Source organism: Hylobates moloch, unplaced genomic scaffold (assembly GCF_009828535.3).
Source record: "Hylobates moloch isolate HMO894 unplaced genomic scaffold, HMol_V3 SCAFFOLD_11, whole genome shotgun sequence".
In the NCBI taxonomy this organism is placed as follows: Eukaryota; Metazoa; Chordata; class Mammalia; order Primates; family Hylobatidae; genus Hylobates; species Hylobates moloch.
Window position 1 is genome coordinate 34,187,807 of NW_026652286.1, and position 23,744 is coordinate 34,211,550.

Below are 23,744 nucleotides of genomic sequence, written 5' to 3' on the forward strand. Positions count from 1 at the left end.
ATCTTTGGTGGGAAGGCAAAGCTGTCTAAAGGAGTCCTAGATATATCAAAGACATTCAAGGTGTTTTAATAGGTAGACCAGGCAAATATTGCTGGAGCAATATTTGAAGTCAGACATGTGGCAGCATCACGCCTCCATTAGGTTTTGGAGCAGGCTCTCATCATCCCTTAGGGAACATGAGAATAAAGTCCTAACCCCTGGGAGAAAATATTGCAAAGAGCTTTTGCTGTGATTTCAGATGACTTTGCAAATTAAAGTCAAGAAGACTGGAATTCAAAGAAGGGCTATATTTCTAGGCAGAAACTGAGGTAGTAAGAATCTGGTGTCATAAAGACCTTTGTTGAATTCCATCTTTTCTGCTTTCCAAGCCTAAGTTTCCTCATGTAAAAATGGGGATAAGCACCTACTTTAGTACTTTAAGTACTAACTTTAAAGGACTGCTGTGAAGATCTAGTGGGATAATATATGTAGTTAGCATGCAGTTAGTGCTTATCAAATGTTATTATTACAGATTAAGATTCACAAATAAAATATGTTAAATAAATTTTAAAATAATTTCATTTTTGAAGCTTTTAAAGTAATTATGTACTAAGAGCATTTTCTCAAATTATTTTTAACACTTCCTTTAAGAAAAGGGCTATATCTATTTTTTTGAAAGATGACCAGAAGTGATATGGATTGGTTGAAAATGGCTTGTAAAGTAAGCCTAACATTTATGATTTATTACCATAAAACTGTATCAACAGTATGGTTATAACAAATATACTTATTTTTGGATTTTATTTTCAAGTAAGATAATGACTTTATCATAAACCTTTGAAATCAGTCTTTTTACAGTATAAATTCAGATTCATTAATCCATGTAGAATTTTTCTAGATGGTATAATTCTGTATTTATTAAAAGTCTTTGCATAAGCCTCTTTTCAAGCCAAATGCTGTTTTTCCTTTTAGTATCCAATTATCTGAAACTTAAGAAGAGTGTGCATCGCCCAGTGGGTGTGTGTATGTGCTGCTTTGAACCTATAGTTGAGATCCAGAGAATTGGGAGTGACATCATCTGTAACAATAAAAGAGCCTCTCTTGGTAAGCAGAAGACCTATATATAAAAGTCACATTTAAGGGTCTGCAGTCCAATTCATCAGTTGTCTTTAGTTTACTCAATATCAGCTACTAATATACCTGAACGAAGATCTTGTTCTAAGACATCGTATGGTAAGTAATCTTAAAAATTCACTTCTGAATCTCATGAGATTTTGATAATCAAGTTATTATTTAATGTGTACCATTTCTACAAATACCATGTTGTTTCTTCAACGTAAAATGCTAAGAGGTTTGAGTTATGTTTAATATAAAATGTCACATACAAAATAAATTAATGCTACTAAAATACTCTCAAATCACAAAATACTTTTTGATTAAAGTCTTCTGAGATACCTTGCCTTTTAAAACCTCATCTGAAATTACAGCAAAAAATCACTAAAATTTGGCATGCTATGCTTTAATATAGTAGTATTGGTATCAAAATTTTGAAATAAAACAGGCTGATGGTGAATGAATAGTTCTGATTTAAATAATCACTATAAATTTATTAAGTGGAGCTAATATTCTATTTTTCCTGCAGAGTATTCTTATTTAGATTATTTATTTTATGGCTCATAAAGAGCCCAATCTGTATACTAAAGTTGGATAAGCCCGGTTTGACTAGTAAATATTTATTTCTTTTACATAAATTACAGCTGTATTCTGAAAACTGTATTTCCTTAATTTCATGAAATTGTATTACATGAATTTTAAGGGTGTTTTGCAACAATTTTTCAGCTTTTTTTCATGATATTCTTATAAGAAGCCCATAACCCTATGAAGACAAGGAAGCAAAGCAGAGATGTCTGAGGTCACTAGATGAATATAACAAAGCTAAGATTAGACTCCAGTGCTCCTGTCCTCCAGCTGCAGTGCTTGTTTCTAACATAAACAAAAACAGAAAATTTTCATGTTGCTTCATCAATAGCTTTATATTGTAAACAAAAATGTAGCAGATTATATTTCCTATGCTACTTCTAAATGATGCAGTTTACCTGTAAAATAGTAGTACATAACTACTCTATGTTTAGGTTAAAAGGTAGTACACTGAGCATTAAGGAAAAGTACTTCTATAATAACAGCCTTTGCAAGTACTGAAATGCAGATTAAGGCAAGAATATCCTATATTGATGTGAAATGAGGAAAGAGACAAAAGTTATACTAAAAGATAATTGTTAATAAGTTGAAGAAATAAGCTACAAACAAGCATTCCATTTAGAGATAAAGCTTGAAATCCATATCACAAGTAATTAATCAGATGATTTTTAAATGCTTTGACACATTATTTTTAATGCTAGGAGAAATGTGAATTAATTTAGTGAAAATCTCTAAATTAGCACCTATTAGTTTGGTATTTATGGTTATTATTACAATGCCTGAAATGAAGTTTACTTAAGAAAAGGATTTGCTAAGTAAATAGTGTTAACAATTTACACTATTAAGAAAATTAGCCATTTTCAAGCAAGTTATAAACATTTAGGTACAATCAACGTAAAATGCAGTGTGGGGGGGGCATTCTCAAAAATAGGCTCTTTCATTCCTCTTGTGGCTTAAGATTTCCGCAGTGTGACAGAAGGGAGCATGAGAAGCATGGCTCACCAGCCAGCCTCTATTGTCTTTGAAATTAGAAGCTTCAGAACTCACGAATACCACTGTACCTTTCATTGGTGCATTACCCCATAAAACTTGTTGAGACGAGATGAGATCTGAGTATAAAGATAGGTCAGAAGTATTTTAAAGGGCTTAATTTGCCAAAACGAAAAGTAAAAAGCTAGAGACCCTTTTTGCAGAATATTTGGTGACCACACATTTGAGGGAAGATGTCGCATTAGATGAAGCATAAGCAAACCCTGCTCTTAGGGGCTCATCTAGGTGAGTGCATAGCCTGTGACACTACAGGGAGAGGCTCAGTAAACTGAGATCCAGTGTTCTGTATGACAGGGGCATTGCTTATCACAGAGGTTCTGAATTTTAAGTAGGAAGTACATAAGGAAGAGGGCTTTAAAAATTGCTAAGAAAGCGAGTCACCAGGGCTAGTAGTAGTGTAACGGGGCCGTCCTGAGCTGTTAGGAGAGTAGATGCAGGGAGGGCTGGTGACCTCCATGGGTTTATCTGTCGGAGACTCTTCTCTCCAAATCCCAGGCCTGGCTTCCAGCACCATGCAGTTGTGCCCAAGAAGCCACCCTGGTGTGTTCTCCAACTCTTTTAAATGGTGCCCAATTTTTTCTAAGTGAGCTTAGCAATGAGAAGAAAGAAAAAAAACACGAATTCTTTTTCTGGAAAATCAGGGAGACATGGGTAACAATAGGCACTAATAAATATTTGTAGATGAATGAGGAAATAATTACTTCAAAAGGTCAGTGACAATTGATAAATGACAAGGAAATATTTAATTAGGTAAAACTAAATCATTGCTCTCTATACTAGGATAGACTTTTAACTACTTCGTCTGTTCCTAAGTCAGCATGTTAATTCTGGGGGAGGATCATAAGAAAGGAAATACTTTTTTTAAAAAAATTTAAAAACATGTAACAAAGCAAGGGTAAAACATATGTATATATATATAAGTGGTGTGACTGTAAAACTGTACTTTCCATTAATTATTAGCCAAGTTAAGAGAATGATCACATTTAAGTACTGTGTGGACTAGAAATGTACTCCGTCATCATGCAGTGAAATGTTGTTAACATTTTAACATAACTGATTTATGTAGAATGAATTCTGGCAGTTGACCCCAAGTCACAGTTAGGATGGTAGACGGTGAGATCGCAGATGCAGGATTATCTAGATTCAGTGTTACATTTTCGATGTTTATCACTCAGTGGATTTTTATTAATATGCTGATTAAATTATTTACTTGGCCAGTCATTGTGCTAAATAGTTTTGTGTAAAGTTTTGTGTTTCATTGCCTTGATGTTTGAGTGTAATCTAGCATTTTAATACAGTGCTTATTTTGCATGATCTTTAACAAATGTTTTTAGCAATTTTAAAAAGGCAGGATGTTATTGACATACACTGAAGTCTTAACATTTTAATATTTATAGTGTTTATTAGTTTGCAAAATCTTATAATTAGGAATTATTTCAGAGACAATGTTTTCTTTTTCAGGTGAGTAGCTGCTGCATAATATCAATGGAGTACATTCTTTATACTGTTTGTGAAATTAATACTAGCATATTAAGTGTACAAATAGATTTAGAAAGCAATAAAAAATTGCATGCTAAAAAAATAAATAAATAAATAAATAAATAAATAAATAAATCTTGCACAAGAAATCTCCAAAAGATAGTTAGGAGCATAAAGCTAATTTCTAAGTTAAATTATGTGTATATATAATGTATACTAATGTATCCATACAATAAAGAGGTTGATTCCAAAAGCTTCTCGTGAAAACCAACCCAATTAGTTAGTATTGCATTCTGTGTACTATAGTTTGGAATATTAAAAATATTTTAAAAACCTCCATTTTGCTTGTCCTTTTAGTGAAGATGATACCTGCAAAAGACATGGCTAAAGTAATGATTGTCATGTTGGCAATTTGTTTTCTTACAAAATCGGATGGGAAATCTGTTAAGTAAGTACTGTTTTGCCTTGGAATTGGATTTTTAATGTTGACTTTATCATTTCGAAGTGGGGAGCTAATGGGAAGCGGCCCTCTCTGTTTCTCTTCTTCCCAGGAAGAGATCTGTGAGTGAAATACAGCTTATGCATAACCTGGGAAAACATCTGAACTCGATGGAGAGAGTAGAATGGCTGCGTAAGAAGCTGCAGGATGTGCACAATTTTGTTGCCCTTGGAGCTCCTCTAGCTCCCAGAGATGCTGGTTCCCAGAGGCCCCGAAAAAAGGAAGACAATGTCTTGGTTGAGAGCCATGAAAAAAGTCTTGGAGAGGCAGACAAAGCTGATGTGGATGTATTAACTAAAGCTAAATCCCAATGAAAATGAAAACAGATATGGTCAGAGTTCTGCTCTAGACAGTGTAGGGCAACAACACATGCTGCTAATTTTTCAAAGCTCTATTAAGATTTCCAAGTGCCAATATTTCTGAGATAACAAACTACATGTAATCCATCACTAGCCATGATAACTGCAATTTTAATTGATTATTTTGATTCCACTTTTATTCATTTAAGAGTTATTTTTTCTTTTCTATTGTTTATTCTTTTTAAAGTATGTTATTGCATAATTTATAAAAGAATTAAATTGCACTTTTAAACCTCTCTTCTACCTTAAAATGTAAAACAAAAATGTAATGATCATAAGTCTAAATAAATGAAGTATTTCTCACTCATTGCAAATGTATCTTTTTGGTTATGACTGATACCCAGATGTTTACAGTGATCAGGACTAGGTAGAACAATACAAAATATTTTTTTAATCATGTCTTTCACATTTGGATATTTTGAACATCAACCTTTTAGTATTACCAAAGTATTAGGTTTCCAAATCTTCACTAGCTAAATACTGTTGTCCTCTTGTTTTCAGGAAAGGAAATAAAATGCTCAGCAAAAAAAGGGGGCATAAAGTGGTCTGAAACTTGAAAAAGTATTTGTCCCTACATAAAAACCCACTAATCATAGTTCTAGTCTGGACCCAAAATTGCAAGCAATAGAATGTTTGTATCTATTAGAAGATAATTTCATTCATTCATTTGTCATTTGACAAATATCTATTTAGTGTTTATTGTTTGTCATGTACTGTCTTAGGCACTGGCATACAATGGCAAACAAAACAGACATGGTTTCTGTCTATATGCGGTCTAAGATTTAAAGGAGAAGACAGATATTATTAATTCATAATTTGATAAGTGCTATGTAAGCACAGCACAAGATATTGCAGGAGTGTAGAATACAGAGCTCTAATGTACTTAGATCAGTGCTGTCCAACAGAACTTTCTGTGATGACAGAAATGTTCTGTATTCTGTGCTGTCCAATATGGTAGCCACATGTTCATTTATGTAAAATGTGCGTAGTGTGACTGATGATTGATTTTTATTTACTTATTTTTATTTTTAATCCCTTGGTCAATTTTTGTTCATTTATGTAAAATGTGGGTAGTGTGACTGATGATTGATTTTTATTTACTTATTTTTATTTTTAATCCCTTGGTCAATTTGAATGATTTTAAATTTTAAATTTAATTTAAAATTAATTTAAATAAAATTATAAAATAAAAAAAGGAAATAGCCACATATGGTTAGTGACTACTGACTACTATACTGAACAGTATAGTTCAATCTCAAGATGATCCAGTTGAATAAGAAACATGACTAAGAGTTAATTAGATGAAAAGAAGTAGGAGGTTTTCCCAGGCAGGTGGCATAGCATATGCAAAGGCCCTTAGTTGGGAGGGAAGATGGCTGTAATGCTAAAAGCCAGGATTACAAAAATGAATAAGATTCCATCTCTGGCCTCAAAGAGTTCATGTTCTAATGGAGAAAGACAGATAGGTAAGCAAGTAATTACAATACAAATGCAAAATACTGTGAGATACAGAGAGACTAGACTTGCCTGATAGAACGAACAATTGAGATGGAAGTTTAACGGCAAGTGAACTTTGCAAAATGTAGAAAAGAGAATATTAACAAATTTCTTGCATTCTGGTGGAATCAGTCAAACTGTAGTTTAAATGCAAAGAAAATTAACTTTAAATAGAAAGGGATGCATTACAGAATCATAGAGAATGCTGAAGGAAATAATCTAGGAAAGACTCAAAGTCACTGAGGGAGCAATTCTCTCTTCTAATAGCAGTAGCTGCCTTGACTACTATCCTGACACTGCCCTGATCAGGAGGCAGCTGCTGTTCCAGAAACACACTACACCTCTACCAACCACCCCAGCAAAACGGATGTCCAGCATTCTGCCTATTGACATCTGTCAGTGCCTTGTCATTGTAACGTTTGCTAACACTAGTACAGTAAAATCAAACCGGTCCACAACAATGCTTGCCAGCAGAAAGGGAGAAGTGGCAGATCACTTTACTTCTGCCTTCCCTTTCTCACAAGAATGCTTTTGATTTGCTGAACCTTAGCTGCAGAGGTGTCTGGAAAATGTAGTTTTTAACTTGCCAGCCTGTGTAATAGAGAAATACACACTAGAAGGTGGAGTGGACAGTGTCTCCAACTCCCTGGTAGAGAAATGGCACGGTGAGTATTCTTGAATATGTCCTCTTATGGAACTGTGTGAGAATTTCTTTGGGATCATTATCCAGAAGTAGAATCATAAGACAGACATAAATGAGTTTCACAAGCACAGTTTATACTCCTTCCAGTAGGCTAAGCCTTCCTGTTTCCTTATTTCCACCTCCAGTTTGGAATGATATGCCTTTATAAAAAGTTTTGCCATATTGATGTCAGGTGGTAGCTCATTGGTTTAATTTGTGTATCTCTGATTATTAGTGAGATTGATATTATCTCTACATAGTGGTCATTTGGGTGTGAACTGCTTATTTATATCCTTTGCCATTTTTCTATTAGTTTTCTGGCCCTGTTGATTTTGAATTCTTTGTATATTCTAATGCAAATTCCTTGTTGGTTTTGTTTGTTTATGTATGTATGTATTTATTTATGAGACAGGCCAGCCTCACTGTGTTACCCAGGCTGGAGTACAGTGGTGCAATCACGGCTCACTGCAGCCTCAAACTCCCAGGCTCAAGTGATCCTCCTACCTCAGCCTCCCAAGTAGCTGGGACTATAGGTGCACATCACTATGCCCAGCTAATTTTAATTTTTTTTTGTAGAAATGAGGTCCCACTATGGTGCTCAGCTGGTCTTGAACAACTGGGCCCAAGTGATCCTCTTGTCTCCCCCTCCCAAAGTGCTGAGATTACAGGCGTGAGCCATCGCACCTGGCTCCGTGTTGGTTTTAAAATGCCACAAATATTTTCTCCCAGTGTGTCTGTCATGTATTTGCCAACTCTTTCTATGCTTTTTTTAAAACTTAAAGGTATGTTATTAGCATTAACTTAGCAACTTAATAATGTATTAAAATAACCATTCTAAAAAAGAAAAACTTGAAACATCTTTCTATAGTATTGTCTCAAAAACTACAAATTAGACAACTGACTGAAAACACCAACTTTCCAAAGAGTGTGCAATTTCACCATGATATTTTGCTTTGTATCTTGATCCTGAATTAATAAGAACTAGTAATATAAAGAAAATTCGCAGGTTAAATCAGATGTTCAAAATAAGATTTAGTCAAGAGATACCTTTTAAAATTGTCAATGACTTAATAGCCAGATTTAATTATATGAGGGTAATGGATATAATCATTATCTTCATTGTAATGGTGGCTTCACAGGTATATACGTAGGTCAACATTTATGAAGCCACACACTTCATGTTTGTGGTAGAAAACTTTTAGAATTACAGAAAGGATTTTTAAAAGTTGGGGGAGGAGGGAACCCACCCTAAATGCCACCACCAAAAATGACCACTGTTGATATTTTGGTTACTAAGTTTTTGGATTTTCTAGCATACATCCACTCAGAGTACAATTCATAATTGACACGTTAATTACAACTGAGAGTCAGCTAAAGCATGTACATGTTAAAACAAGGAGACCACCCACAATATTAGCAACAGTATTTACTTCCTGCCATATAAAAGCTTCCAAACTTATTTTAAGATGCCACACAAAGCCCATTATCCAACATAGTAACTTTGGTTTCAAACTTTGCCTGTCCATTGACTGTAGCAAAAACAAGCTTAGGTACTCCAGGTAAGACAGAAGTGGGGGGCAGGGATGTTGGGAGAGGTGCCACCACTTCTAAAGTGTCTGTATGCAGGGAATCCAAATCTAAAACAGAGAAACTGACCCAGTACCACAAAATGGAGACAACTGAGCCTATGACGACCACTTAGTGCAGTTAGTTATGTTTCGTCTGCGTTAGAAATGGACATTTGCCTTTCTAAAGGATTTCTTTCTACATATCTTGAAAGACAACATAGAGGAGTGATCCTGGCTCAGCCAAGGGACACTGAGGCAAGCTGATTCAGTACTTTGGGTCTTAATTAATTAATTGCCATCTCTGTAAAATAGGGCTTACAACCAAAACTCACTCAAGTACAGTTCATACACATAAAACACTTAGAACAGCTCTGCCCTTTAGCAGTGTCACTGAAGTCTAGGTGGAAGCCACACCCCTTATTAATCTGGTTTGAAGGCCTTGTGTCTCTTTCTCCACACTCATTTCCTGAACCTCCCACCCCTACAGGTCCCAGTCACTCCGACTCTTCCATCAATTCCCAGAACACACCGGGCTCACCACCTCCAAAGCTTCTGTTCTCACTATTCCAGGGCTTGCCTTTTTCATGTGGCCTCCCCTTCTTTCATTCTTCATCTCTTGGCTTAAATGTCACCTTGATGAGGGGCCATCACTCAGTCTGTCTAGGCTTTCCTGCTATTTTCTGCCACTAAACGCTGCTTCTTTACTTCAAACCATTTTCATGATTGTCAATATTTTGTTCACACTATTGTCTGTCTCCATTTCCTGTGGGCAGCAACTCTCTCTGGTCACCTCCATACCCCTGAAATAGTGCTCATTATGTAGTGAAGGGTAATACATACCTGTTGCCTGAATGAACGCACCCTTGTGGGGAAAGGCAGACATTGCCGCTCGGGCAGGAAGAGCAGAGGGGACAGAAAAAGTCCTTAAATGTCAGGAATCAACAGCCGAGAGGACACGAGTTCAGCAATCCAGAGCCTAGACCAGGAGCGTCCAAGCTTTTGGTTTGGTTTCCCCGGGCCACAATGGAAGAATTGCCTTGGGCCACATGTAAAATACACTGACGTTAATGATAGCTGATGAGCTAAAAAAAAAAAAAATCGCATGATGTTTTAAGAAAGTTTACGAATTTGTGTTGGGCTGTATTCAAAGCCGTCCAGATTGGTATGCAGCTGGTGGGCCGCAGGTTGGACAAGCTTGGCCTAGACGTTGCTGTCACACCTAACAGAACTCAGCCCCCACCAGCTCAGCCTTCTGAGGGTGAGAGGTGACAATCTGCTACCAGCCCTCGCTCGCTCTCGGCCTCCGGTCTGGCCATGCTTGAGGAGCCCTTCAGCCCGCCTCTGCGCTGTGGGGGCCCCTCTCTGGGGCTGGCCGAGGCTGGAGCGGGCTCCCTCTGCTGGCGGGGAGGTGTGCAGGGAGAGGCGGCGGCTGGAGCCACTGAAAAGTGAAACCAGCTGGGCTTCTGGGTCCGGTGGGGACTTAGAGAACTTTTGTGTCTAGCTAAAGGATTGTAAATGCACCAATCAGCACTCTGTGTCTAACTAGAGGTTTGTAAACGCACCAATCAGCACCCTGTCAAAACGGACCAGATGTGTCCAGAGTTTCTTCCTTTTGGTGGGTTCGTGGTCTCGCTGACTTCAGGAGTGAAGCCGCAGACCCTCCTGGTGAGTGTTACAGCTCTTAAAAGCGCGCATCTGGAATTGTTCATTCCTTGCAGTGGGTTCGTGGTCTCACTGGCTTCAGGAGTGAAGCTGCAGACCTTTATGGTGAGTGTTACAGCTCATCTGTAAAATGTACCAATCAGTAGGATTTGGGTGAGGCCAGATAAAGGAATAAAAGCAGGCCACCCAGCCAGCAGCGGCAACCCACTCAGGTCCCCTTCCATGCTATGGAAGCTTGGTTCTTTTGCTCTTCACAATAAATCTTGCTGCTGCTCATTCTTTGGGTCCGCACCACCTTTATGAGCTGTAACACTCACCATAAAGGTCTGCAGCTTCACTCCTGAAGCCAGTGAGACCACGAACCCACTGCAAGGAATGAACAATTCCAGATGCGTGCTTTTAAGAGCTGTAACACTCACCAAGAGGGTCTGTGGCTTCACTCCTGAAGTCAGCGAGACCACGAACCCACCAAAAGGAAGAAACTCTGGACACATCTGAACATCTGAAGGAACAAACTCCAGACACACCATCTTTAAGAACTGTAGCACTCACCGTGAGGGTCCCCGGCTTCATTCTTGAAGTCAGCAAGACCAAGAACCCACAAATTGTGGACACAAGGGAAACATGCCAAAGGAGAGTGGGGCAGAGGCAGAGAGATGAGACATGGCCTCTGCTGGAGAGGTGAGGGCAGGATAGTACCCAGTAGCTGAGGAGGAGAGGAGAGACATGTGGGACTGTGAGCCAGGGGTGGAGACACGAAGCTGGGAAGTGCCCCCATCGCCTCTGGGAAAAGACTCCAGCTGCCCCAGTCCCAGGCCAAGGCCTGGCTCACCTGTGGCTCACCTCAGCCACGGGCAGCCCCAAGAACCCGATCCCCGCAGCAACTGTGTCGCCATCAGCACCACAGCTGCCATCATTATAGATGATTTTGATGAACTGAGATATATCAATTTTTCACTTCATTGTATGTATTTTTTGGGTGTCTTGTTGAAGAAGTCTTTCCCCAGCCCTAGGCCACAAAGTTACCTCTTACATCTGCTTTAGAGTTTTACCTTTCACTTTATTTTTTTTATTATACTTTAAGTTCTAGGGTACATGTGCACAACGTGCAGGTTTGTTACATACGTATACAAGACATGTTGGTATGCTGCACCCATTAACTTGTCATTTAACATTAGGTATTTCTCCTAATGCTATCCCTCCCCTCTCCCCCAACCTCACAACAGGCACCGATGTGTGATATTCCCCACCCTGTGTCCAAGTATCTCCAGAATTGGTTCCTTCCAGTGGGTTCTTGGTCTCGCTGACTTCAATAATGAAACCGCAGACCCTCATGGTGAGTGTTACAGCTCTTAAAAATGGTGTGTCCAGAGTTTGTTCCTTCAAATGTTCAGATGTGTCCAGAGTTTCTTCCCTTCCCGTGGGTTTGTGGTTTCGCTGACTTCAGGAGTGAAGCTGCAGACCTTCGCAGTGAGTGGTACAGCTCTTAAAGGTGGCGCTTCCGGAGTTGTTTGTTCCTCCAGGTGGGTTCGTGGTCTCAATGACTTCAGGACTGAAGCCGCAGACCCTCGAATTGAGTGTTACAGCTCATAAAGGTGGTGCGAACCCAAAGAATGAGCAGCAGCAAGATTCAGTGTGAAGAGCAAAAAACAAAGCTTCCACAGCATGGAAGGGGACCCCCCAGCAGGTTGCCACTGCTGGCTGTGGCTGCTGGCTCAGGTGGCTAGCTTTTATTCCCTTATTTGGCCCCACCCACATCCTGCTGATTGGTCCATTTTACAGAGCACTGATTGGTCCATTTTACAGAAGGCTGATTGGTGCGTTTCTACAGAGTGCTGATTGGTGCATTTGCAAACCTTTAGCTAGACATAGAGCGCTGATTGGTGCATTTTTACAGAGTGCTGATTGATGCATTTACAAACCTTTAGCTAGACACAGAGTGCTGATTGGTGCATTTTTACAGAGTGCTGACTGGTGGTTTACAAACCTTTAGCTAGACGCAGAGCACTGATTGGTGTGTTTACAATCCTCTAGATAGACAGAAAAGTTCTCCAAGTCCCTACAGACCCAGAAGCCACACTGGCTTCACCTCTCACAAGTGTTCTCATTGTTCAATTCCCACCTATGAGTGAGAATATGCGGTATTTGGTTTTCTGACCTTGCGACAGTATGTTAAGAATGATGGTTTCCAGCTTCATTCGTGTCCCTGCAAAGGACATGATCTCATCCTTTTTTATGGCTGCATAGTATTCCATGGTGTATATGTGCCACATTTTCTTAATCCAGTCTATCATTGATGGACATTTGGGTTGGTTCCAAGTCTTTGCTATTGTGAATAGTGCTGCAATAAACATACGTGTGCATGTGTCTTTACAGTAGCATGATTTATAATCCTTTCGGTATATACCCAGTAATGGGATGGCTGGGTCAAATGGTATTTCTAGTTCTAGATCCATGAGGAATCACCACACTGTCTTCCACAATGGTTGAACTAGTTTACAGTCCCACCAACAGTGTAAAAGTGTTCCTATTTCTCCACATCCTCTCCAGCATCTGTTGTTTCCTGACTTTTTAATGATGGCCATTCTAACTGGTGTGAGATGATATCTCATTGTAGTTTTGATTTGCATTTCTCTGATGGCCAGTGATGATGAGCATTTTTTCATGTGTTTTTTGGCTGCATAAATGTCTTCTTTTGAGCAGTGTCTGTTCATATCCTTTGCCCACTTTTTGATTGGGTCGTTTGATTTTTTTCTTGTAAATTTGTTTAAGTTCTTTGTAGATTCTGGATATTAGCCCTTTGTCAGATAGGTAGATTGCAAAAATTTTCTCCCATTCTGTAGGTTGCCTGTTCACTCTGATGATAGTTTCTTTTGCTGTACAGAAGCTCTTTAGTTTAATTAGATCCCATTTGTCTATTTTGGCTTTTGTTGCCATTGCTTTTGGTGTTATAGTCATGAAGTCCTTGGGCATGCCTATGTCCTGAATGGTATTGCCTAGGTTTTCTTCTAGGATTTTTATGTTTTTAGGTCTAACATTTAAGTCTTTAATCCATCTTTAATTAATTTTTTATAAGGTGAAAGGAAGGGATCCCATTTCAGCTTTCTACATATGGCTAGCCAGTTTTCCCAGCACCATTTATTAAATATGGAATCCTTTCCCCATTTCTTGTTTTTGTCAGGTTTGTCAAAGATCAGATGGTTGTAGAAGTGTGGTATTATTTCTGAGGGCTCTGTTCTGTTCCATTGGCCTATATCTCTGTTTTGGTACCAGTACCATGCTGTTTTGGTTACTGTAGCCTTGTAGTATAGTTTGAAGTCAGGTAGCGTGATGCCTCCAGCTTTGTTCTTTTTGCTTAGGATTGTCTTGGCAATGTGGGCACTTTTTTGGTTCCATCTGTTAAGATAATCATGCGGTTTTTGTCTTTGGTTCTGTTTACATGATGGATTACATTTATTGATTTGCGTATGTTGAACCAGCCTTGCACCCCAGAGAAGAAGCCCACTTGATCATGGTGGATAAGCTTTTGGATGTGCTGCTGGATTTGGTTTGGAGTATTTTATTGAGGATTTTTGCATTGATGTTCATCAGGGATGTTGGTCTAAAATTCTCTTTTTTCATTGTGTCTCTGCCAGGCTTTGGTATCAAGATGATGCTGGCCTCATAAAATGAGTTAGGGAGCATTCCCTCTTTTTCTATTGATTGGAATAGTTTCAGAAGGTATGGTACCAACTCCTCTTTGTACCTCTGGTAGAATTCGGCTGTGAATCCGTCTGGTCCTGGACTCTTTTTGGTTGGTAAGCTATTGCTGGAGAGGATGTGGAGAAATAGGAACACTTTTACACTGTTGGTGGGACTGTAAACTAGTTCAACCATTGTGGAATGCAGCCATAAAAAATGATGAGTTCATGTCCTTTGTAGGGACATGGATGAAACTGGAAATCATCATTCTCAGTAAACTATCGCAAGGACAAAAAACCAAACACCGCATGTTCTCACTCATAGGTGGGAATTGAACAATGAGAACACATGGACACAGGAAGGGGAACATCACACTCTGGGGACTGTTGTGGGGTGGGGGGAGGGGGGAGGGATAGCATTAGGAGATGTACCTAATGCTAAATGACGAGTTAATGGGTGCAGCACACCAACATGGCACATGTATACATATGTAACAAACCTGCACATTATGCACATGTACCCTAAAACTTTAAGTATAATAATAATAAAATAAAATAAAACCAAAAAAAACTGCCATGTTGTTTTCCAAAATAGCTATGTTTTATGTTCACACCTATAATGTATGAGGTTCTAGTTTCTCCCGTCTTCATTTATACATGTCTTTTTTATTTTTTTTATTTTTTTTTTTAGACAGAGTATCACTCTGTCATCCAGGCTGGAGTGCAGTGGTGCAATCTCCGCTCACTGCAAGCTCCACCTCCCGGGTTCACACCATTCTTCTGCCTCAGCCTCCTGAGTAGCTAGGACTACAGGTGCCTGCCACCACACTCAGCTAATTTTTTTGTATTTTTAATAGAGACGGGGTTTCACTGTGTTGGCCAGGATGGTCTCGATCTCCTGACCTCGTGATCCACCCGCCTCGGCCTCCCAAAGTGCTGGGATTACAGGCGCCTGGCTCTCATTTTTTATGATAGCCATTCTTGTGCATGTGTATTGGTATCTCATTGTGGTTTTAATTTACATTTACTTAATGACTAAGAACTTTGAGCACCTTTTCCTATGTTTATAATTCATTTATATGTCTTCATAGAAGTGTCTTTGCAAGTCTTTTGCCACTTTTTAATTGTACTCTTTTGTCTTATTATGGAGCTGAGTTCTTTATGTATTCTTATATAAGTCCTTTATATAATTTACAAACATTTCTTTTTGAGACAGCCAGGTGGGAAGGGGTCCCCAGAGAAACTCCAACCAGCCTGCGCACTGAGAGGAACGCGCACTGGGGTGGAGCCACAGAAGTTCATGCCTTTTGCAGTTGAGTGGAGTCTGGCCCCTCCTCTTCCTGCGTGGAGCCTGGAATTCAATCTGCGAGGTGGGAAACACACTAGCAGGGACTTTGGCTCTGTGGAGAGTCCCTGCTTCCTTTTTTTTTCCTTTTTGCCCAATCAATTCCATTATTCTCATCCTTCAAAGTGTCTGCAAGGCTAATATTGGCCGTGTGACAAGGACCTGGCTCTTAGCTGAACTAAGTAGGAAATCCTACAGTAGCTTGTTGAACTAAAAGAAGAAGCTGAGGCAAAATGTAGGGATAAGTTGCGTTTTTCCCTTTTCTGCTCTTTGTCATGAAAGGAATGAGGGGTTATGAAAAACTCGTCCATGGGGGAAGACCAGTTGCCATCAAGAGACCCCATATAAGTGGAAGTTGCTGTTGCGGGATGGTATTGATATTGCATAGCCATTATAGGTGGAATCTTTGTGATCTGGAAGATATAAACTTAATGACAGCATTAAAAAGGCAGGGACAAAATATTAAAAGAAGAATGACAAGGAATAAAGGTCTAAAGAATGGAAGAAGCCATGTGATTTCAACAAAGGTTTTGGTCCAGTCTTGGTTACCTTGGAAAAGTGTGTGTATCAGTTTCCACTTTTTCAGATACATTAATGGAGGTGCAACAAGTTTTGTTGATGACAGCACAGATTCCTCTTTGTTCAGCTAGGAGGTAATTTTGAGCTTGTCTATTATGAAAAACCGCTCCCGCTTGTGAGTCTGAAGACTTTTCTATCGCTGATATACTTGTGCCAGTTTTTGCTAAGGCTATGTCAAGGGAGGCAGTAAGTTCTTGTAGTGTGATTTCATGGTAAGTAAAACCTCCAAGTGGCGAGAGTGAGATAGTTCCCACAAGTGTGGCCACATTAAATCCTAGGGCCCTTTTTTTCTAGAATGAAATTCTGAATTGGAGTTATGTTCAAGACAGTGATTTGGGTGGGAGCTATTGTTCCCAAAATACAATCACCATAATGAAGAGAATTATCAAGGTGGCACAGGGCCAAAGCTTGAAAATGGTTTAAACAATTATTGGTGGTGCTACAAAACCATAAGATTCCAGGAGGGGCAAGTAATATAGCTTGAGGCTTTTTTGGACTAAGAGGGCCACTGATGCTAAAGCTTTAAAGCACGGGGCTATCCCTGGGAAACCAAGTCTAAAATTTTGAAAAATATGTTATGGGGCGCTTAGAGGGCCCCAGATTTTGGGCTAAGACACCCAAAGCAATTCCCCTTCATTCATGTACATAGAAAAGCAAAAACTTAGTTAGATCTTTTAGGGCTAAGGCTGGGCTGAGATTAAAGCCTGTTTTAAAGTGTTTAGAGCATGCTTCATATCATTAGTCCCCGAGAGAGGTTGTTCCTCAGCTCCCTTGAGGGCTTCATATGAAGGTTTTGCTATTATTCTGAAGGAAGGAATCTATATTCTGCAAAACCCAGACATACCCAAAAAGGACCAAAGCTATTGTTTAGTTAGAGGGGTTGTCATTTTAAGGTAATATCTTTACTGGAACCAGAGAGGCTCATTGTACTGGGGATTAAACTAAGACCCCAAAATTGAATGCTTTGTGCAGATGTTTGTACTTTGGAAGAAACTTCTTTGTACCCACAGTTAGCAAGTTTGTTTAGTTACGAATACTGTATTTTGGTCTGAAACAGCCTTGTTAGGAATACAGATTAGTAGGTCATCCACATACTGGGGTATATTGCTATCTGGGAGAGGCTGCAGGGTAGACAGGTCTTTAGCTAGGGCCTGTCCAAAAAGGTGGGGGCTATCTCTGAATCCCTGGCACAGAACTGTCCAAGTTAACTGTTGAGTTATTTGAGTATCTGAGTTTTGCTATTCAAAGGCAAAAAAAAAAAAAAAAAAAAGGCTATCTGGGTATACAGGAATGCAGGAAAAGGTGTTCTTAAGATCAAGTACAGTAAACCAAGCTGTGGTAAATGGAATTTGTCCACAAAGGGTGTAAGGGTTTGGGACAACAGGATGAATAGGAATAACAGCTTCATTAATAATTCTAAGGTCCTGTACTAGTTGGCAGGAGCCATCTGGTTTATTTACAGCTCAAATAGGAGTGTTGCAAGGTGAGTTGCATGAGCTCAATAACCCATGGGCTAAAAATTTTGTCATTTCAGGCTTTAACTATTTTCATGCTTCTGGTTTCAAGGGATCTTGGGGGATTCTGAGGAACTCATTGGGATTTTTAAGCTGAATGATGACAGAAACAGCTGATATTGAACGGCCAGGAGCAGACGTATTCCAAACCTCAAATGGCATTTGTTTTAGAATGTGAGGTTCTATTGACTGCAATAGCTCTTTTGGTGAAGTGTGAGTTAATACAGCTAGAAGGTGAGGTTATAACTGTGAATTTGCTTGTAATTTTGTGAGTAAGTCATGACCCAATAATGGAACAGGGCAGCTTGGCAGGACTAAAAGGTGTAGTTAAAGGTTGAGTTTTCCATTTCACAAGGGAGTGGCAGTGTGAAACAGCTTCGTTGGGGTTTTCCTTCAATACCCATGAGGAAAATGGAGGACTGGCACATTGGGTTATAATAAATGTTTAAAGTTGGACCCTGTATCTATGAGGAATATTATTTCTTGTTCAGCCACAATCAGATTTATCTGAGGCTCATCCATAGAAGTGGAAAAGATAGGGGCCTGGATAGCCACCCCACAGCCCCATCAGTCATCTAGAGGATGACTTTCGAAGGCTCGAGCATAACTCAGGAATACAGTTAGAGGTGCTTGTCCTTGCCCTTGCCCTAGTCCTCGTTCTGCAGGAATTTCTCATCAGGTAGGTTGGCAAGGTTGTGGCTATGACAGCACAGAAAGAAGAGGTGGTTCCATCTCACGAGGGAAAGAGGGACAATCGCTCTTCCAATGACCCTCTTGTTTGAAATGAAGACAGGGTCCTGAAAGCAGCTTGTAAGCCAGAGGTTTGGGACATTCTCTACTCCAGTGTCCTGGATTTCTGCAGCGATGACAGGCCTCTATACTATTAGTATTATAGGGACAAGCCTTGGGGTTGTTAGCTAAGGAGAAAGAATGTGCCAATGCTGCCACCATGTAATTAGCTTGACAACAGCATTTTTCCTCCTCCAATTGAGCCTTTTTTATTTTTGATGTTTCCTCCCAGTTATTGAAAACCTTAAAGGCTGTATTTAACAATGTAGGAAAGGGAGTTTGTGGACCTTTCTCTAATTTTGGGAGTTTTTGTCTGATGTCTTGGGAAGCCTGACTTATAAAATGTATGGCCAGAATGGAGTGGCCCTTAGGGTTTTCAGTGTCTAAATTTGTTTATTTATTCATAGCCTCCACCAGTCTAGCTTGGAAAAGGGCAGGGTTCTCAGATGGCTCCTGGGTGATTTCTCATAATTTAGAAAAATTAACAGGTTTTATTACAGCCTTTTTCATTCCTTCCAACAAGCACGTTATCATATAATCTAATCTGCCCCACCTCTGTTTGGGCTGGCATTGGTATCCTGGTACTGCCAGCTGGGTTCTGTGTCGTGGACAGCTTCTGCTCCAGCTCTGTTATCATTAAGATTACAAGCATGAGCTTCATCTGCCCAAGCTTGAGCTAAGACCATATGCATGATTTTTCTTTTTCTTTTTTTAGAAGTTTATCAATTTTTTTTTATTTTACTTTAAGTTCTGGGATACGTGTGCAGAACGTGCAGGTTTTTTATAGAGGTATACATGTGCCATGGTGGTTTGCTGCAGCTATCAACCCATCATCTAGGTTTTAAGCCCTGCATGCATTAGGTATTTGTCCTAATGCTCTCCCTCTCCTTTTGCCCCACCCCGCAACAGGCCCTGGTGTGTGATGTACCCCTCCCTGTGTCCATGTGTTCTCATTGCTCAGCTCCTACTTATGAGTGAGAACATGCAGTGTTTGGTTTTCTGTTCCTGTGTTAGTTTGCTGAGAATGATTGTTTCCGGCTTCATCCATGTCCCTGCAAAGGACATGAACTCATTCCTTTTTATGGCTGCATATTATTCCATGGGGTATATGTGCCACATTTTCTTTATCCAGTCTATCATTGATGGGCATTTGGGTTGGCTCCAAGTCTTTGCTGTTGTAAATAGTGATGCAATAAACATACATGTGCATGTGTCTTTATAGCGAAATAATTTATAATCCTTTGGGTATATACCTAGTAATGGGATTGCTGGGTCAAGTGGTATTTCTGGTTCTAGATCCTTGAGGAATTGCCACATTGTCTTCCACAATGGATGAACTAATTTACACTCCCACCAACAGTGTAAAAGCATTTCTATTTCTCTGCATCCTTGCCAGCATCTGTTGTTTCCAGACTTTTTAATGATCACCATTCTAACTGGCGTAAGATGATATCTCATTGTGGTTTTGATTTGCATTTCTTTAATGACCAGTGATAATTAGCTTTTTTTCATATGTTTGTGGGCCTCATAAATGTCTTCTTTTGAGAAGTGTCTGTTCATACCCTTTGCCCACTTTTTGACGGGGTTGTTTGTTTTTTTCTTGTAAATTTGTTTAAGTTCCTTGTAGATTCTGGATATTAGACCTTTGTCAGATGGATAGATTGCAAAAATTTTTATATGCATGATTTTTCTTCACGGGAACAACTAGTTAATAACACGAATATATCTTGCCAGGTTAAATCAAAGGCAATAGTTAAAGCCTGAAATTTTTTAATGAACTTAGAGGGATCCTGGCTAAATGAACTCAACTTAGATTGAATTTGTGAAAGATCAGACATTGGAAAAGAAACATGAACTTGAGTTGTTCCCAAATCTCCATTTGCTACCTTGCAGAGAGGCAAAATATTTTTGGGATTTTCTGAGGACTCTGTACTACTAGTGGCATATGTGACTCCTGTGTGAGTATGTGAGGAGGATAAAGTATTGCATAGGGAGGAAGTTGATTGGGGGATGGAACAGATGAAGAGGGTGTAAGTGCAGGGGGAACATGCTGAGGAGAGTGTGATAGACAAAAGAAACGATCATCTAAGACATCAGAATCAGGGAGAGAGGAACTTCCTTGGAAGCATACGTGATGATTTTTATGTAATTTTGGGTTTTGGGATAAAGCTAAAAAGACCTGAACGTGAAGTCAGAGGTATGGGACCCCTGATTATAAAAGAAAATTATGCACTTTTTTTTGAGAGTTTGTGGGTTAAAATGGGACCAGTTTTTAAGACTGAAACCTAACGGCAAGAAGGAATGAATTAAAGAATAAATTGAACCCATGTTGGGTTTTGGTAAGGGACCACAAGATCCCCGAGGCTTCCCTGAGGGATTTGGATGTCCCTTTTCCCTTTGACTCACTCTTTTCAGGGGTGTCCCACCACAGATAGAGGGCCTGCACTTTCCTGGATGACCAGTACAACTGTTCCCTTGTTTGAGTGGTCAGCTCAAGCCTAATGTGAAGAACTTACCCATAACTTGGGATGAGGTGCCTGTGATGAAGTTGAATGCAAAAGTGGGTCGGCAACCTGTAGAGTGTGTCTGTGCAGTGTTCAGATCGCTGCTGCTCATTTCCAAGGCAGAATTTACAGTGTTAAAAGTGGACTTGCCACCCTGACAGGTAATAGCAAATTTGCTCTTTTGTTACGCCTTCGGGTAACATCAGTTCAGATAATACGAGGGAGTGCCCTCAGCCAGAAACCCTCAATTGCCAACGAGTATTCAAGCTGGCTCACTGGCAGTCCAAAAATAGAAAAGAACCCTGGCTAGTCCCTCACCCCTAAGGACAACAACAAAGTCTAAGTATCCCTTCTCTAGGGCTTTAGGATCTCAGCCTTGGCCAAGGGCCTTTGGTTCCCAAGTGAAGAACCAGACCACTGAGGGAAGCAGGAAGGACAAAGAAGGGAGAAATCTCAGTAAAGTTCCCATATGGTCAAGATGCCAGGCAAGGTGTCAGAGCCCTGGAATTGGGAGGAGTTTGAATCGCAGGTTGGTAAAAAGAATTTATCGGCACCAGTATAGGTTTGAAAAAGGAAAGTTTATTAGAAAGAATGTGGCAGAGGAGTGCAGTGGGAAGCCTCAGTGAGAGGACTGAGCGTGCTGTGGTGGATTTTTCACTGGAGAATTTGTGGACCTTAAGGCGGGAGCGTATGGAGAATTTATGGACCTTAAGGCAGGAGCGTAGGGTTGTAAAATGAGTTTCCACATGGCATTCCAGAGATATATAGGAATTTTAGTTTCTTATAAAAGTTGAAAGAGACCTGGAACCACATGTCGACTTTAGCTACCAGGGAAGTTTAATTACTTCTAATTTTCCCTAGATAAGGAGCTTTGCCTCCGGATAGCCTGTTTGATAGTCACCAGGTGGTCTTTGCTCCCTTCTAAATTCCTCAGATGAGGAGTTTTTGTCTCCGGGGCCTGTTCAATGATCACCACGTGATTTTGCTCTCCTCAATGGGTACATGTCTATGTTTGTATATTGTCTACAAAGTGCCAAATTGATTTATGAATAAATGAGCACTTATTAATTAGGCAAATAAGCCCAAATGCTTTTGAAGTTCACATGACTTTAGTAATCACTGGTAATTAAAACTAGTATTTAAAATGTTGGTAAAATAAAATTAGAACTTCTTCAGAATTGTCAGTATTAAATATAATTCAGACATTTTCACCTAGGTCTCTTGGTGAGACATATTTATACTGTTTGGTAATTTATACTGTTAAGGTAACAGAGTTTGGTGACCAAACACTGTGGTTGGCACCTATAATCCCAGCACTTTGGGAAGTCAAGGCAGGAGGATGGCTTGAGCCAGGAAGTTTGATACCAGCTTGGGCAACATAGTGAAACTTTGTCTCTATAAAAAAAAAAAAAAAAAGACACATACAAAAAAACCGTTGCTTCTGTGAATTTTTTTTCTTTTCTTTCCTTCTTTTCTTTTTTTTTTTTTTTTTTTTTTTAAGACAGGGTCCTACTCTGTTGCCCAGGCTGGGGTGCAGTGGCACAATCATAGCTCACTGCAGCCTTGAATGCCTGTGCTCAAGCAATCCTCCTGCCTCAGCATCCCAAGTAGCTGGAACTACAGGTGTGTGTCACCAGGCCTGGCTAATTTTTAAATTTTTTTGTAGAGACAGGGTCTCCCTATGTTGCCTAGGCTGGCCTCAAAACCTGGACTCAAGTGATGCTTCCACTTTTGCCTCCCAAAATGCTGGGATTATAGGCATAAGTCACTATGCCTGGCCATTTCTGTGATATTTTTGATGTTTGATTTGTCTTGGAGCCAAAGCTCTGAGGGCTGGCTGTTGGGCTTCCCTGAAGCCTTGAACACATCTTACTGTGAGCTTACATCTTTGGTTTGAGCCTTTAGATTCTGGGGTCTAGACAAGTGGCCCTGGTGAAGACTGAAGACATACACATGTCCACAGCGTCTAGGCTGTCAGGTGTAGGGCAAACCCAACGTATCCTCCCTGGCCAAGCTATGCCTCCTGGTTATGTTGGGTAGGGTCGGACCCTCCAGGCATCCTCTTCATAGCTCTGCCCTCTCTCCTAAGCTCTAGACCTGGTATGTAAATACAGGACCCAGATGAGCTCCACCCTTTACAGCCATCCTAGTTGCCATGTGGGTACTTGGGACCCAGGATGACTGGGGAAGACATTAGAGAGAATTCCTGTGTTATTTTAAAATTATGCTGTATTAAATTAATAGATAAGCATAAAATGTCAGAGTCACTTCTAAGTAAGTTAAAATACTGAAATATTAATCTCTAAACATAAGTTTAAGTCTGTATATTTTAGCATCTTGTTTTCATGTGGTATAGAGAAACTAATTATATCTGTTAATTAAAAAATTTATCTACAACTACTGATATGAAACAGTTCAAAATTACTTTCTACGTTTTTCACTAGAAATTAAGGTTACTAAGAGTTAAAATTGTAATTAACATATGTAATTAAAATTACTAGATATAAGAGAAACAAATGTGTATATAGAGTGTATAAGAAAAATAGGATGTATTTTTGGTTGAAAGGATTACGAAGGAGGCATGAGAATGTGTTCTTTTGTTAAAAAGAAAGTAATTTTGTCCAGAGATTTTTAAAGGTTGTTTTAAGTTGAAGAGATTTTAAAAATGATAAAACTGAATGGATATAGAAAATTGAGGAAAGAAAGAAAATTGAAAAAAATTATGAGTTTATAAAAGGTTTATAGAAATGTTGTGTGGTGAAAGCTGATTGAGATGAGATGAATTAGCATTTCCATTGTGTATACTACCCTCAGTCTTCCAGACTGGTGGAATGCACAAATGGAAAATAAAAAATCAATT

The 23,744-nt window shown here is 39.5% G+C and overlaps 1 protein-coding gene across 2 annotated transcripts; it reads left to right on the forward strand.

Annotated features, from left to right (window-relative positions):
- The first annotated feature begins 943 nt into the window (after positions 1 to 943).
- PTH (parathyroid hormone) lies at positions 944 to 5,371 on the forward strand. Of its 2 annotated transcripts, none has more exons than XM_032168027.2 (3): positions 944 to 1,083; positions 4,564 to 4,654; positions 4,758 to 5,371. In XM_032168027.2, exons 1-3 carry the CDS (start codon positions 1,005 to 1,007, stop codon positions 5,017 to 5,019), a joined length of 432 nt encoding a protein of 143 aa, XP_032023918.1. In that variant the 5' UTR covers positions 944 to 1,004; the 3' UTR covers positions 5,020 to 5,371. The 2 variants fall into 2 exon arrangements, with proteins under 2 accessions (XP_032023918.1, XP_032023919.1); XM_032168028.1 differs by lacking the exon at positions 944 to 1,083 and adding an exon at positions 1,126 to 1,212.
- The last annotated feature ends 18,373 nt before the right edge of the window (positions 5,372 to 23,744 follow it).

Bases quoted from the DNA above. Each gene is read 5' to 3' on its own strand.
- PTH (XM_032168027.2), top strand. From the start codon at position 1,005: ATGTGCTGCTTTGAACCTATAGTTGAGATCCAGAGAATTGGGAGTGAC. The intron at 1,084-4,563 runs GTAAGCAGAAGA...TTGTCCTTTTAG, and splicing joins CAATAAAAGAGCCTCTCTTG to TGAAGATGATACCTGCAAAA. The intron at 4,655-4,757 runs GTAAGTACTGTT...TCTTCTTCCCAG, and splicing joins TCGGATGGGAAATCTGTTAA to GAAGAGATCTGTGAGTGAAA.